This window comes from Carassius carassius, chromosome 4 (assembly GCF_963082965.1).
Source record: "Carassius carassius chromosome 4, fCarCar2.1, whole genome shotgun sequence".
Taxonomy (NCBI): domain Eukaryota; kingdom Metazoa; phylum Chordata; class Actinopteri; order Cypriniformes; family Cyprinidae; genus Carassius; species Carassius carassius.
In genome coordinates this window covers 2,084,645-2,098,792 of record NC_081758.1, presented here as the reverse complement: position 1 = coordinate 2,098,792, position 14,148 = coordinate 2,084,645, and the positions used below count along the sequence as shown (strand labels likewise).

The following is a 14,148-nucleotide window of genomic DNA, read 5'->3' as shown; positions in this document are numbered from 1 at the left end:
TGGATCACTGGAACACGACAACAGCCCTGCTGTCACACAGAAACAACTCTGCAGGGTTGCCAAGACAACCCCATGACAACCCAGGGTACCCTCATCCTCTATTAGTCTTCTTTTCTTTGTCTGAATTCCCGTTTTCGCGCACACATTTACACCCGGCGTGTTTCCTCGAGTAATTTCGCTCTTTAACTCCCCTCTCTACACGCGCAACTTCACCTCCCCTTCTTCCATCTTTTTTTACATCCCCTCCCTCCCTCTCTCGTGTGCGCGCTCTCCTCATCTTCTGCCGCTTTGGTCCGTTCCCTCTTTCTTCTCTCCCCCTCTCCGCCACCTCTCTCCTCTGCACTCATCCTCCCCTGCACAATCCCTTTCATTTGCTCGCATCCTCTCCTCCATCTCTCTGTTTCGTCTTTTTTTTCTACATCCCCTCGTCGACGCGAACGCGTCTCTCTCCTCGTTTGCCAAATCCTGAAGGCAGACCTCTCTTATTCTCTCTCTCTCTCTCTCTCTCCGTCCCTCCCCCTTCCTCTTTACGTTTCTCCCTCCCTCCATACTCTATTTTCTCAATGCTTAAGTCAGTCAAAAGAGCTACACGGAAGAAAAGAGGGGCGAACGGCAGGCGCTGAGAGAGAGAGACAGAGAGAAGGAGAGAAGCTGGAGGGAGAGAGGGGAGAGGGGGGACCGGGGGTTTGGATACATCTCCACCTCTCTTCTCTCTGCCATGGACTGCCTCTGCATAGTGACCACAAAGGTAAGCCAGTTCACCCGTCACGAGCAGAAGTGGGCGCGAGGAGGGAGTTTATCGCACTGTGTCGGGCAGCTGCTCGTGTGCTGTGAAGGGTGCGTTCAGTTCCGAGCCTCTCCACGGGCTCAGCACTTCTTTGTTCTTCCGTCTGATCTTTCTCTCTCACCCGAGCTCGCACTGAAATGAAATTCCAGGCTGTTTTATTATAGGACTATGCATTTGAAATCCCTCTCTTGCGCTTTTTGGGGCGCGCGCGCGCGTAAAGAATCTTTACACACAGCACGCGCTCTTGCGTTCCAAGCAGCTCAGCGCAGCGGAACGCTCGCGTTTTTAAAAGTTCATTTTGGTTTTACTCGCCTCGCCGAAAAACACAGCGAGACGCCACGACCAAACTGTCTCCATCCAAGCGCGTGTGCACAGGTGCACAACAGATAAACAATAGCGCAGCGGAACGCAGGTACTCTGGTGCAGTTACAGAAATGAACTTTAATACAGACTATATGCATGAGGAAATATGTAATAGTTGACCTGGCGTGCAAATGGTTTTCTATGGGAAAACATTTAACATTAAACTTTGCACATAGCGTTTAAATATCATCAATAATGTGTATGCTTAAATTGGCTTTTAAATATCACTGTCTTATTACTGACTGCAAACCTCATTAAAACAGCTGAGGATCAGTGGAAGGAAAGCCTTGTTTTGCCCCCAGTGTGGGCGTTTCTGTACGGGTGTGACGTCACGTGAAAACTATGAATCGGCTTCTCTTTTTATATCAGGATGTTGATTGTCAGATAGTTCTGGTGAATCAGTTCGTCCCCAGTCTGAACACTTCTGATGGTTCAGATACAAAGGAGCTACAAAAGTGCTTTCTACGGCCTACTTGTACAGCTGATTTTAATGGACCGCTGTTTTAAGTTTTGAATTGATTGCTAGTGATATTTAAATACACTTCTTTTTAGTGGCATATTCACCTCAGAAACAGATTGTTTGACAGCTACAAGGCACTACAGAGTGTGTATTGCTTCACATTCAAGAACTAGATAGGCTTGTTACTAGTAAATGATGAAATATATCAAATTTTTTCATAAGAAACAGATCAAATAAAAAGACCCATTCCGGAGTATTTTTGGTTAATTTCTGACCCTGCTGTGGAGCTTCACAGACGTGTGATGCTGTCCGTGAGGAGGAGGAGGCGGAGGAGGAGGAAGTAGAGGGCTTACAAAAGCTCAAAGAAATGAAAAGGAAATGAGAAAAAAAGTGAGAGCGATCTGTTAAATTATAGAGGAAAGGACGTAATATGTGTGTGGGAGCAAGAGAGCAAGAGGTCGGCAACAAGTGAAGGCTTTCATTAATAAATGTGTGTGCGTGTGTGTGTGGAGGTGAGACACATCCCACTGCTCCTGACGGCATGTGCCTCTTTTACCCATGTCGTGTTGCTGGCAGAGCTCTCCGAATGGTTTATGTAACATTGGCTGCTGCATTCTCTCCTGTGCTGGTGTCTGTTCCATCACTTTCCTCTCTCGCTCGTTGTCTTCAGATTTACTTCCACCTCGCATGCTCCTCCTAAACACTACCACATGACCTCACTCCCAACAGACCTACTGCACCCAATGTGTGAGAGAGAGAGTCAGAAATGTACAGAGAGAGAGAGAGAAATTAGCGCAGTGCCTGCTTTTGTGTGGGTTGAGATGGAAATGGTGCTCTGGTCTTTGGATGTACGGTTATTAAAGACCATACTGTGTTTTTAGCGAGTATCCCAATTGCATTGCTCTTTTTGTGAGGCTTATGTTTTGCTTATGGATCAAAATTATACTCAGATGTTAAAATTCCAGATCCAAATGTACAGTTGGTATGGAATAAACTCTCAGAAATAAAGGTATAAAGCTGTCACTGGGGCAATACCTTTTTAAAAGGTACACTTTTGTTCCTATTAGGTTCTAATATGTACACTTGAAGTACTTTAAGGTACCAAAATGGACCCTTTAGGTACAAACATGTATCTTTTGAAAAGGTGCTGCTCTGGTGACAACTTGTGTACCTTTATTTCTGAGAGTGCTATAAAATGAATGTGAAAAGCATTTTCACATTTGAGCTTCGTTTGAGTCTCACTTAGCAGGTGTTTCAGACTTTGTTGAGATCTTTTCTAAAACTCTACATGAAACTTGAGATTGCTGTTTTTCTCTCTCTCTCTCTGCAGGAAAAGCTGAGAGGACTTGAGCAAAATTAGCATTCAGTCTGATTGCTGTCAGATATCTAGCCTTTCAATCATAATCTTTCAAACTTCTAGTATTAATACTTAAATGAATGTTTCATAACCAGCATCTACATTTTAATTAGCAATAGTTCTTTGTGAACTACAGAATACATTTGCTTATATTTATTATGCTCACGATTAAATCATTTGTGCAGACAAATGGCTAATGTAAAGCACTTTGTGCCTAATAAGTGCACTAGCTGCAGTTTTCTCAATTACTAACATTTTCTTACTTAGTGGAACAAATGCTTCAATGTTAAGAACTTAACAGTTTTATTTATCATTACTTCTTTGTTTTTCTTATCTAAAGGGCATAACACTACACTTTTAGTTGCATTCACTTTTTATTTATAGACAGGAATGTGGAGTTGATTGGATATTTTTACATGTTGGATTTATTTGTTATTTATATTTGTTATATGCTGAATTTATGTTTTGAAAAAAGATGTTGCAAAGCGACTTTATATCGCAACCGTTGCAATGTCCAAAGAATTTTATTAGCACACTGCTAAGAGAAAATAATCAATGAAAATTGAGTATCATTTGGGGAAAAGAAGTGTGCTTAGTTGTATTGAATGTGCACGTGTACTCAAACCTTAAAATGCTGTACCTGCAGTTAATACAGTATAAAAGAGTTTCATGAATATATTTCTCGACACACTTAAGTACACTTTAAAAAAGTGCACTTTATCATATTAAAAGTTTGACTTCAAAGTACATTTTAAAACATTGTTTTAATAATATTTTGCAATGCTTTAAAGAAATACACGTATTTTAATAATTTGACAAACATACTAAATACACAATGTACAATTTCTTATATTACATTTAAAATTAATATACTTTAAATGTACTAATACATATATAATGACATATACATATATTGTATATATTAGTTTACCATAAATGGTTGTCTGTACATTTAGCAGTACGCTTAAACCATATTGCAAAGACAGTAGAAGTAATATAAAATATAACCCTGTACTTAAGTCCTAATTGAGTTGTTCAGAAGTACACTTAAATTCAAATAACTGCAAAAGAATACACACAGATTTACCATACTGAAGTCCAAAAAACCCAATGCTAATACTAAAAGGTGTGGTATTACCAGTGTACTTTTTGTTTGTGAATCTTGACATCATCCTTGTGTCCCATCCTTATTCAGCAACTTCACGACTTATTATAACCCCCTTTTTGATTGATAAAGTATGTTGTACATTATGTTTCTGTTTCGTTGAGTTGTTTTGTGGTTGAATTATATATCATGCCAGCCTACATCTGTGTGTGTGTTATGTTTCCTCAGCATGTGTCCTATTTTGTTGTGTTAGAATCAGTTTTGTGTGTGTGTGTGTGTGTGTGTTTTAGCTCATCTGTGGCCACAGATGCATGTGAATGTCACTCAGTTCCTGTTGGCTTCATTTGATTTAAGCCTGTTCCCTTGGCAACAGAAGCAGGCGCCTGCTCGTCAGATGACAGAAGCAGACAATATGAAGTGGAGAGAGAGATGAGCGGAGAGAACGATAGAGAAGCTTTCTGTAGAGGTGTGTACGTGTGAGCTGATAAACTGCATGTGTCAGTGTGCAATCTCTCCCCATGCTTTAGTTTAGACGGGCCGTTTGTGTGTGTGTGTGTGTGTGTGTGTTCACAGAAGTGGAGGTTCACCCCTTGAAAGCCTCTTCAGTTGGACTGAAACTGGATCTCTCCCTGTGGTGACTGAGATTGAGCCAAATCTGGCTCCACAGATTGTGACAGTGGATGGATCTAGCTCGTATTGACCAATAAATCTCTCTCTTTGCATTTAAATGGAGCTTTTTGTTGCAACACAATATTATATTTATATTTATTCATTTGTTAGATGCTTTAAGATGCAACGTACAGTGCATTTTACCAGTATATGCATTTCCTTAGACTCAGACTTATGACCTTGGCGTTGTGAGCGTCGTGATCGAACAGCTACAGGAGCCTTTGATGCAAGCATTTTATAATTTTGTCAATGCAGCAACTTAGACTTTTTAAACAGGCTTCAACCAAGTCTTTTGAAAAGCATCGATGAGCTTTGAATGAATAAATACATGTCCACAAACATTGCAACCAAGCACATGTACATGCAGGATTCCAGAAAAGCTTAATTATTGTAATTGGGCAGAAATGTCTTGATCACAGTGAGATGGCTCAAGTTCAGGTTGGGGTTTAAAAGACCCCAAGAGTTTTTGTCAGGAGTTGTTCTCACTCTCTGTTCTGCAGGGCCAAATCTGTGGAGCTGCAAGCTTTATACACTTGAGGTTACTTGCATTGAGCACTATGAAGGCAGTATTAAAGCAGTTCTCTCTTTTACCTTGTAAAGCCTGACTTGATATATCTATATATATTTTACTGGTGCAGTTTGTTTGTTTTTTGCATCTTTAGGCAAAAAAATTAAATAAAAAATAAAGTGGTAACACTTTATTTTAAGGTGTACTTGTTACACGTCACATTGTATTAACAATTAACTATGCATAAATACATTCAAGTAACCTTAAAGCAAACCCAAACCATTTACTGTAGTAAGGACATGTGGTTAATTAATATTACTCAGTACTTAAATGTATAATTACACTGTAAAAAAAGTGTTTTTGTTGAGTATCATGTTTGAAATATTAAGCTTTTATGACTCATATAGGATGATTTGGGAGTATATGGAGCTCATGCTCAAGGAAAAAACAGCTCAGTTTTATTCAGAGGCTCAAACTGAGCAAAAATATACAGTTTGGTGTAGATGTTGCTATTTATATACTAAAAAGTAAGATGCAATTCTGATAGCTTGTGCTGTAAACAAGTGTGATCTAAAAAGAGTCAGCATACATAAAATGCATATAAATATCAGTTCTCACCCAATGATATCTTGGCAAGATGATATGTAAATGCTTTGTTTTATGGTCAAAGCTCTGTAGTTTTTATTGTGGAAGGGAAAACACACAATGTAGTGATGATTGAGAGATGAACAATAAACAATTCTCAAAAGCCTGATGCATCATACAGTATTCAATATTTTTTTTAATAATTACATTTTTTAAATAATTTCTACAAATAATAATTTAGCAAATTAGAAAGATAAATGAGTGAATATTAATCTAAACATAATATTACATTATGTTTGTGTTTTAACTAAACTACAATACATAAAATCACAAATAAAAATATTTCACAGCGAAAACAGACACGTGAATCATGACCTGGAGATGGACACTTTTACAATTATACTAAAAAAAGTTTAAAAGTATATAAAACTAAAAGCTATCAATCAGATGACAGCAGGCTTGTACAAGTTTTTTGATCATTTACAACAAGTTGTGTTTATTATTTAGAGGCCTTAGAAATGTATCAAACATGCTACAGTAGGCTTTAAAGATTTATGATAAAAAATATTTCTCTGCCGAACATTGTTGCCTGTTTCTATTTTTGGCTATCAAAAGAAGATCCAAAATACATAAAGTCATAATTTACTTGAGCTGTTCTAAACTAATTTCTTTCTTCCATGCAATACAAAAATAAAAGTCTTAAAAAATATCCAGGCTCCCACTTTCCATGCAACTAAAGCCTACAGTGACACAATTCCTGAAGTCACGTTAGCTTTGAGTGAGGAACAGACCCAGATATACAGAATTGCCTGAAATCTTTTTCTCAGCCACAGCTCTTAAATGCCGTTCACGCTTATTTGGTCCTGGCACATTGTGTTTGGATGTGCAATGACATTTGTTGCCATTGATGTAAGACCTGCCACACGGACATGTCTTGACATGTGACTTTGGATTTCAGTAATATGGACGAAAGCAATAGTGGCCAAATAATGACCTAATTTTATTGGACTTTTTAGATGTAGCAGTCGCAAACATTGTTTCATTGAAGAATTTATGCAATTGCAGCCATGACATTTACTCCACGAGTGAAAGTGTCCAGTTACTGGGGTAAAGTGAGTTGTATTCGACAAGTCGTAGTGCATATGCTGCTGATATGACTGGATTCTTCATCTCATGGACGTAATAGCGACAGCAAACAGATTGGGAATGACACAAGAGCGAGTCAGTATTCAGTAATGAAAGAAATTATGTCTGGGTGCACATTCGGTGTAGAATCAATCATTTCAGAGGTGACAATGTTAACTCAAATTCTTGTTATAAATTAGGCCGCATTCTTTCAGACAAAACCCAATGCTGATGAAACGAATACTTGAATGCCTGACCTTAAAACAAATTGCAACACTTTTTTCATAATTTATACTTACAAATACAGCTGTAACTTCGAGCATGAACCATAATATACTCCCCACCGATAAAAAAAACGAAACAAAAAAAACCTTAAGCTTGAATAAACACTTTCTACTCAGCACCACTAAATATTTAGTTCAACAATTTGTTTAACAAAAAAAAAATTAATAAATAAATCAAGCACACAGTATGCTTTTAAAAATAATACTTATTATGCAAAAAATAATTAATTTTTATTTGTAATGTTTTTGGACTCTTATTGCATGTTAATTGCAATTAAATGAGTATGCATTATAGTTAAGATTTCTATTAAATGCAATTATCTGAACTTTAGTGTGCTTTTTGACCCACTTAGGAAGGAATTGAATACATTTTTCCATGTAATTTCTTAATTACTTCTATTGTCTTTGAAATTTAGTTAAAATGACCATCATATATGGTAAATTCAACTATAATTTCATTTCTGTTGAAACTTATATGTCATGCATTTAAATATATTTGTAATTTGTAAAGATAAAGGTACAATTTAATACATTTAAATATATATTAACTGTACACACTGAACAGGATACTACAAGTAAAAATACAATCAATAACTTAATATGCTTTGGTAAACTCTTTTAAGCACAACAAAAGCCTTATTTAAACATTATGATTTAAAGTAAAACTTTTCATGTGACATTATTACAAAGTGTAGTCAAGTGTATTAAAAAGCATGTAAGTGTCTCTCTTTAAGAAACACTTATCCTCAATATTATAAATTCTGCAAATAGAAACATTTCAAACATTTCTATCAGTTTCCTCCATGTTCAAATGATCTGAGCTACTCCACATACTGCAAGTCAACATTTGTTTCTTTATTTCTCCTAAGGATCTTTGAAGAAACATTTGAAACAAAGATGAGAGAATGAGGAAGGAGGAGGAGAAAAAATTGCGAACAAACCTAATTAGTTTGTTTGTATTATGAAGCGCTAAGTTTGAATGTGTGGAAACATTAAAAAGATTTGAGAGCTACAGGCAGAAGACAAGATTTTGAGAGAATAATGACTTCAGGCATTTCTTTACACAAGACTGAAGAAACTGGGTTAATTGCCTAAAACTGAATGAAAGATTCACGCTCACAGATCTAAATGCCTCTTTGAATGCTACATCTGCTGTAAATGAGAAGGGCCAGTGTAAGCATTCACTGAACATTAAACAGAGTCAATTAAACAGAACAATGTCTTCATTTTTAAATAAGCTTTTCCACAGGATAACATACGTTAATAGCATGAGAATCCAACTCTATATCAGTGTAAGTAAGTCAGAAATGCATGAAATAGCAATAGACCTCCCCTTTAACCCGTACAAATTCAGGTTCTTAATGAAATTGGCCAATAGAAGTTAAGCCAAATCGACAGAATGTGTGTTATAATGTTGAATACCACAAAAATTTTATTTGGACTAGTCCCACACGTTCTGTAATAAGAGTAAAAGTCAAGGTTACAGTGAGGTACTTACAATGGAAGAAATTGATGGACACATTTGGGATGGTTTAAAGGAATAGTTCACCCAAAAATGAAAATGAGCTGAAAATGTACTCACCCTCAGGCTGTTGAGTTTGTTTCTTCTCTATGATACCTTATAATCTTTTCATGCATTTTGGTAGATGACTGAGAGAATAAAAGTGTTTTCTGTTGAAAGAGGTTAGTTGTATTTAAGTTACATTTACAGCTGATTTTAAAAAAATATATTTTTTAATACTATTAAAGAGAAGTAAGCAATGTTGTCATTAGAGTTTTACTTGGTTCATTTTTAAGACTTAAAACTAGACCTTGCTCTAACTACATACAAACTATACGAAACTGAGTAGTGTCAAATATTAGTGCATATTAACAAATTACTATTAAAGGAATAGTTCCCTGCCTTCCAAAAAAGGAATATTTGCTGTAAATTGCCATCCAAGATGTGGATGAGTTTGTTTCTTCATCAGATTTGTAGAAATGTAACATTGCTTCACTGTCTCATCAATGGATGCTCTGCAGTGAATGGGTGCAGTCAGAATGATAGTCCAAACAGCTGATAAAAACATCACAAGTAATCCACAGCACTCCAGTCCATCAGTTAACATCTGGAGAAGACAAAAGCTGCGTGTTTGTAAGAAACAAATCCATCAAGACGTTTTTAACTTCAAACTGTTGCTTCCCCTATGCAAATAATTTGCTTATTTATGAATGATCAATATATGAAATAGTTTATCGTTATATTGAAAATGTACAGAATAATATATTGTGTTATATTTTACAATATATTGAATAAGGAATTGCCACTTTCATATATTGAAAAATACATGCATATACTAAACTATTAAGCAGAGAGACTATCAGCATGCGTATATTGCAGTATATGAAAAAATATGAGCGCTAGTTTCTCAGATGTATTATGTAGTATATCTCTGTTACAGCTGCTGGTGTGTAATGAAGGCGCACAAGGAAGACGATATACAAAAGGGGTTCTTTTAATGATCACGGGAGAATAAGGGCACATCCAACATAATACATCACAATACATTACATTACATTAATCAGGGACAAGGAGGAACTCAAAAGACAGGGTATTTAAACACGAGGGAAGTAATCAGGGGAATGGAGACAGGTGGGGATTAATCAAATCAACCAAACAGGAAAAGGAAAATGACCAAATAAGGAAACTGAAAGTCAATGAATGTAACAGTTCGCCCCCTCCCGGAACGTTGCGTCCTCAAATCGCAAGAGGAATATCAGCGGAGGGAGGGTGGGGGTTCTGGAGGCGGGCGTGGGGCAGGAAAGGGGCAGGCAAAGAGGGAGCAAGGAGCTTGGAACCCGGGTGGATTGGAAGGAGGGAGGAGCCAGGGAGGAGCCTGGAGCAGGATGAGCCATATGGTGCTCCAGAGACCAGCCAGGATGACGATCCACGGTGGAGTCGACGGCGGGAGTAGCCATGTTGGAGGAGGAGCCGACGACACCAGGGGGCTGACTGACGGAGACTGCGCCGGTGGGTGAGGAGCCCAAGATGGAGCAGAGCAGCCTGCAGAGCCAGGGTGACACAGAGGGTCCGGAGGTCCAAGGCAGCGCTGAAGGCACCGGCGACCGAGGCGGTGGCGGGGCTCCAGAAGCCTGCTGCGGAGTCGGAGTGACTGAGGACGGATGTGGAGCCGGAGGGAAGGAGGAGCCTGACAGAACCGGAGGGATGGAATGACGAGGTGAATCCATTGGAGTGGAGTCCCGAGGTGGTGGTTGGTCGACGACTGACCAAGGTGGAGCCGGAGGGACGAGGGAGTCTGGTGGAGTCCAGGCCTCGGAGGCTGGAGGCGGAGACAGGGAATCCGCACGCCAAGGAGGAGCTGGAGACTGGAAGTGGCAGAAGGCGAATCATCGTGCCCAGATGGCGCTGACTGATTGTGAGCTGCGGGACTGACTGGCACTAGCGGAGATGAGGTCGAGGACCTGGCTGGTCTAGGAGGAGATGAGAGAGGGAGGATGGGAGGAAACACAGGACGAACAGGGCTGGACAGAGCCAGTGGAGAAACAGGAGATTCAGGGCTGGGCGGAACCAACAGAAATGGAGCAGAGGAACTGACTGGTCTAGGTTCTGTTACAGCTGCTGGTGTGTAATGAAGGTGCACGAGGAAGATGAAATACAAAAGGGGTTCTTTTAATGATCGCGGGTGAATAAGGGCACATCCAACATAATACATCACAATACATTACATTACATTAATCACGGACAAGGAGGAACTCAAAAGACAGGGTATTTAAACACAAGGGAAGTAATCAGGGGAATGGAGACAGGTGGGGATTAATCAAATCAACCAAACAGGAAAAGGAAGATGACCAAATAAGGAAACTGAAATCAATGAATGTAACAATCACATTATATTCTACAATATATTCCCATATGATATATATTTGTTTCGTAAGGGTTCCTTCTAAAATATGAGTCCATAATCGCTTCCTCCAATGCAAAAGTAATCTCATCTGAATCAGGAGAGAAATATGCACTGGTCAAGCACAGTTTACAAGCCATGTAAACTCGCAATTAGGGCTGCAACTAACGATTATTTTGATAATCGATTAATCTGTCAATTATTTTTACGATTAATCGATTAATCTTTATGTACTTAGATTTTAGTTTTGCCCATTTTTTCTTTCAACATAGACTTTTTAGAGATTTTAACCATTTTGCATGGTCATATCCTCATCAAAAATATACCTGGAGTTTTGTTTTATTATGTGTTAGTAATCCTTTGTCAAACTCTTCTGCAATCAAAACACTGACCCATACTCTAGCAAATTTCACAAGGAGATTTCAAATAATGTTTTCACCATGTCATTCATTAGGGCTCCTAAAGTAGTTTAACATCCCTAACAAAGCTTATTAAGTAATCTTTCAGAAAATATTTTCATGAAGAATAAGAATAAAACAGAATAAATTTGCAGTACATTGCATTTTATTATTTTTTTCCTGTAAACACACAACTTATACCTGGGAAACCGCTTTATAGCTTATGCTGTGAAATTGTAAACAATCCTTGGAATAAAGTGCCAGTGCCATGAAACCAGAATGGAACTCACATTTTAAAGTAAAATCCATCAGAAGGTTGTCCAGAAAAAAAAGGTGCATTTCAAATACATTTACCTCTCTCATTCAGTCATAATTAGGCTGCAAGACTTAATTATGAACTGGTAAATGACAAACTGATCACAGAACATGTTTTTAAATCTTTAAATGTTAACTGTTAAAAAGCAATGTTATTAGTTTTTATGACTAAACATTTGCAAACAACATTGGAGAATCTGCACAAATAAAAGTCTTAAACAGTTAAACAGTTCAGTAGTGCAGAGTTTACAGGTTACTCTTCTTTTTTGAAGGCTCAAAGTAAAGTACTCCCACACTTTGGATGACTTTGTTCGATTAGTTTTATCTTCCGCTTTTTTCTTTTTCTTTCTCAAGCTTACTCCACTGCTGTCTGTCTCCACCATCTCGTTGAATGCATAGACAGTAAAAGAAATGGACACAGCCACCCCATTGGAATTCAATTGAGACAAGTGAAGCCCATTTTTTGCGATTTTTAGCACTTCCGTTTCTGACGCGCAGACTCAAACTAAGCTTGATGACGTCAGCAACCTGTCTGACAGATGTAAATCTTCTAGTAGCTGTGCGTGCAAACTGCCATCGTTAATCTTGCAGAGACGGCGAGCTTAAGCGGGGAGTTCTTTGGCGTGAGTGAGCAGGAGTAAGTATTCTGATTAATTATTTTTTATAGTATTTTAAAATGTAACGCCAGAGCTTGTATCTATGGACTTCTCTCTTGACGTCTCTCCGATTGCCTGTGAGCTTCTCCTCCTGTCTGTTCTCCTCCTGTCTGCAGCCCCCCCCCCCCACATGGTCTGCACTTAAAAATGAACTTTTGCTGTTCGAAAACTGTCTCATAAAGGTTGAGAATGCCCAGGCTAAAAAAACTGCATAAACGTTTAATAACACTTCAGATAAGCTCAGTCCCTTTTATTTGGTTTGTTTTATGTTATTTATTTTGTTTTAGCTTATTTTTATTGTTTTGTGTTCTTTCAATCTAGTTTGTTCTCCCTTGTCATGTGAACAGTATAGAAAATGTCTTCTCAGATTATTTGCTGGAGGTGTGACTCTTAGTTTATAATACAATAAGATTTATATTGTAAAAAAAAAAGTTCTGCTACAAGATGGCGGCACGCGGCCGACTTCAACTTCCGGTCGACTTCCTTCCCGCCTGGTTGAATGCTGCAGACGCAGTTCGGGAAGCACGTGACATAAAACAAGGCCAGCTATTGGCTATTCGCTACTTCTCCTGGTGTACTGGCTGAATAAATCCTGCGGTGGCTCATTACTGCTACACTTTGGTCACCGCAGATTTAAAATATGAACAAAATGAGCCGCTTACGGCAAATGAAAGTTGTTTAGCAACTAATCGATGTCTAAATTAGTTGTCAACTATTTTAATAATAGATTTTAATCGATTAAATCGATTAGTTGTTTCAGCTCTACTCGCAATGTAAGTCGTTTTGGATAAAAGCGTCTGCTAAATGCATTAATTTAATGTTAATTTCTTTAAAATTTCTGATTTCTCATTCTGATGGCACCCATTCACTGCAGAGCATCCACTGATGAGACACTGATGCAATGCTCAGATAAAGAAATAAACTCATCTACATCTTGGATGGTCTGAGGGTGAGCACATTTTCAGCTAATTTTCATTTTGGGGTGAACTCTTCCTTTAAAAATTTAGTCTTTATTGTAAAGCATTCCGAATAAACCTACCCTTTAAAACTTCCACAACTAGTTATGGAAACTATTACATCTGCTTTATATTAAGTCCTGTTTAGAAAATGTTTAGAAAACCCTTTTATAGATATTTAGATGTTTCTTAAAGGAACACTCCGACTTTTTGGGACTTTAGCTTATTCACAGTATCCCCCAGAGTTAGATAAGTCCATACATACCTTTTTTATTTCTGTGCGTTCTGTAAGTGTTATTTGACGCACCCACCGCTAGCCTAGCTTAGCACAAAGACTGGATGTAAATGGATACTGGTAGCATAGTAATCCCAATAAGTGACAAAATAATGCAAACATTTTCCTATTTACATGTTGTGATCTGTATAGTCACAGCGTGTACAAATAACAAGGCTATATGAGACAGAGAGTATTTTTAATCGTATAAATACTGGGAACTATATTCTCACTAGGCGTAGGAGCACAGCTAACGTTACTTGGGCTGAGTGGCTACTTGGGCGGAGTGATTAGCGCAGCACACGAGACCGTAAACAAAACAAACGTGACTAACTAGCTAGACGTGACTCGTGATCATGGCTTACTTTGAGGAATTGGCAGACTCAGAGGAATTTTACTGTGTA

At 38.2% G+C, this 14,148-nt stretch overlaps 1 protein-coding gene across 1 annotated transcript in view; it reads left to right on the top strand.

Annotated features, from left to right (window-relative positions):
- Nucleotides 1–294: 294 nt before the first annotated feature.
- LOC132132229 (disks large homolog 4-like) overlaps nt 295–14,148 on the top strand; it is a 138,581-nt gene continuing 124,727 nt past the window's right edge. Inside the window, exon 1 of the mRNA XM_059544586.1 lies at nt 295–748. Coding sequence (XP_059400569.1) covers nt 719–748 — 30 coding nt within the window. The 5' untranslated portion in view covers nt 295–718. The remainder of the gene's footprint in view (nt 749–14,148) is intronic.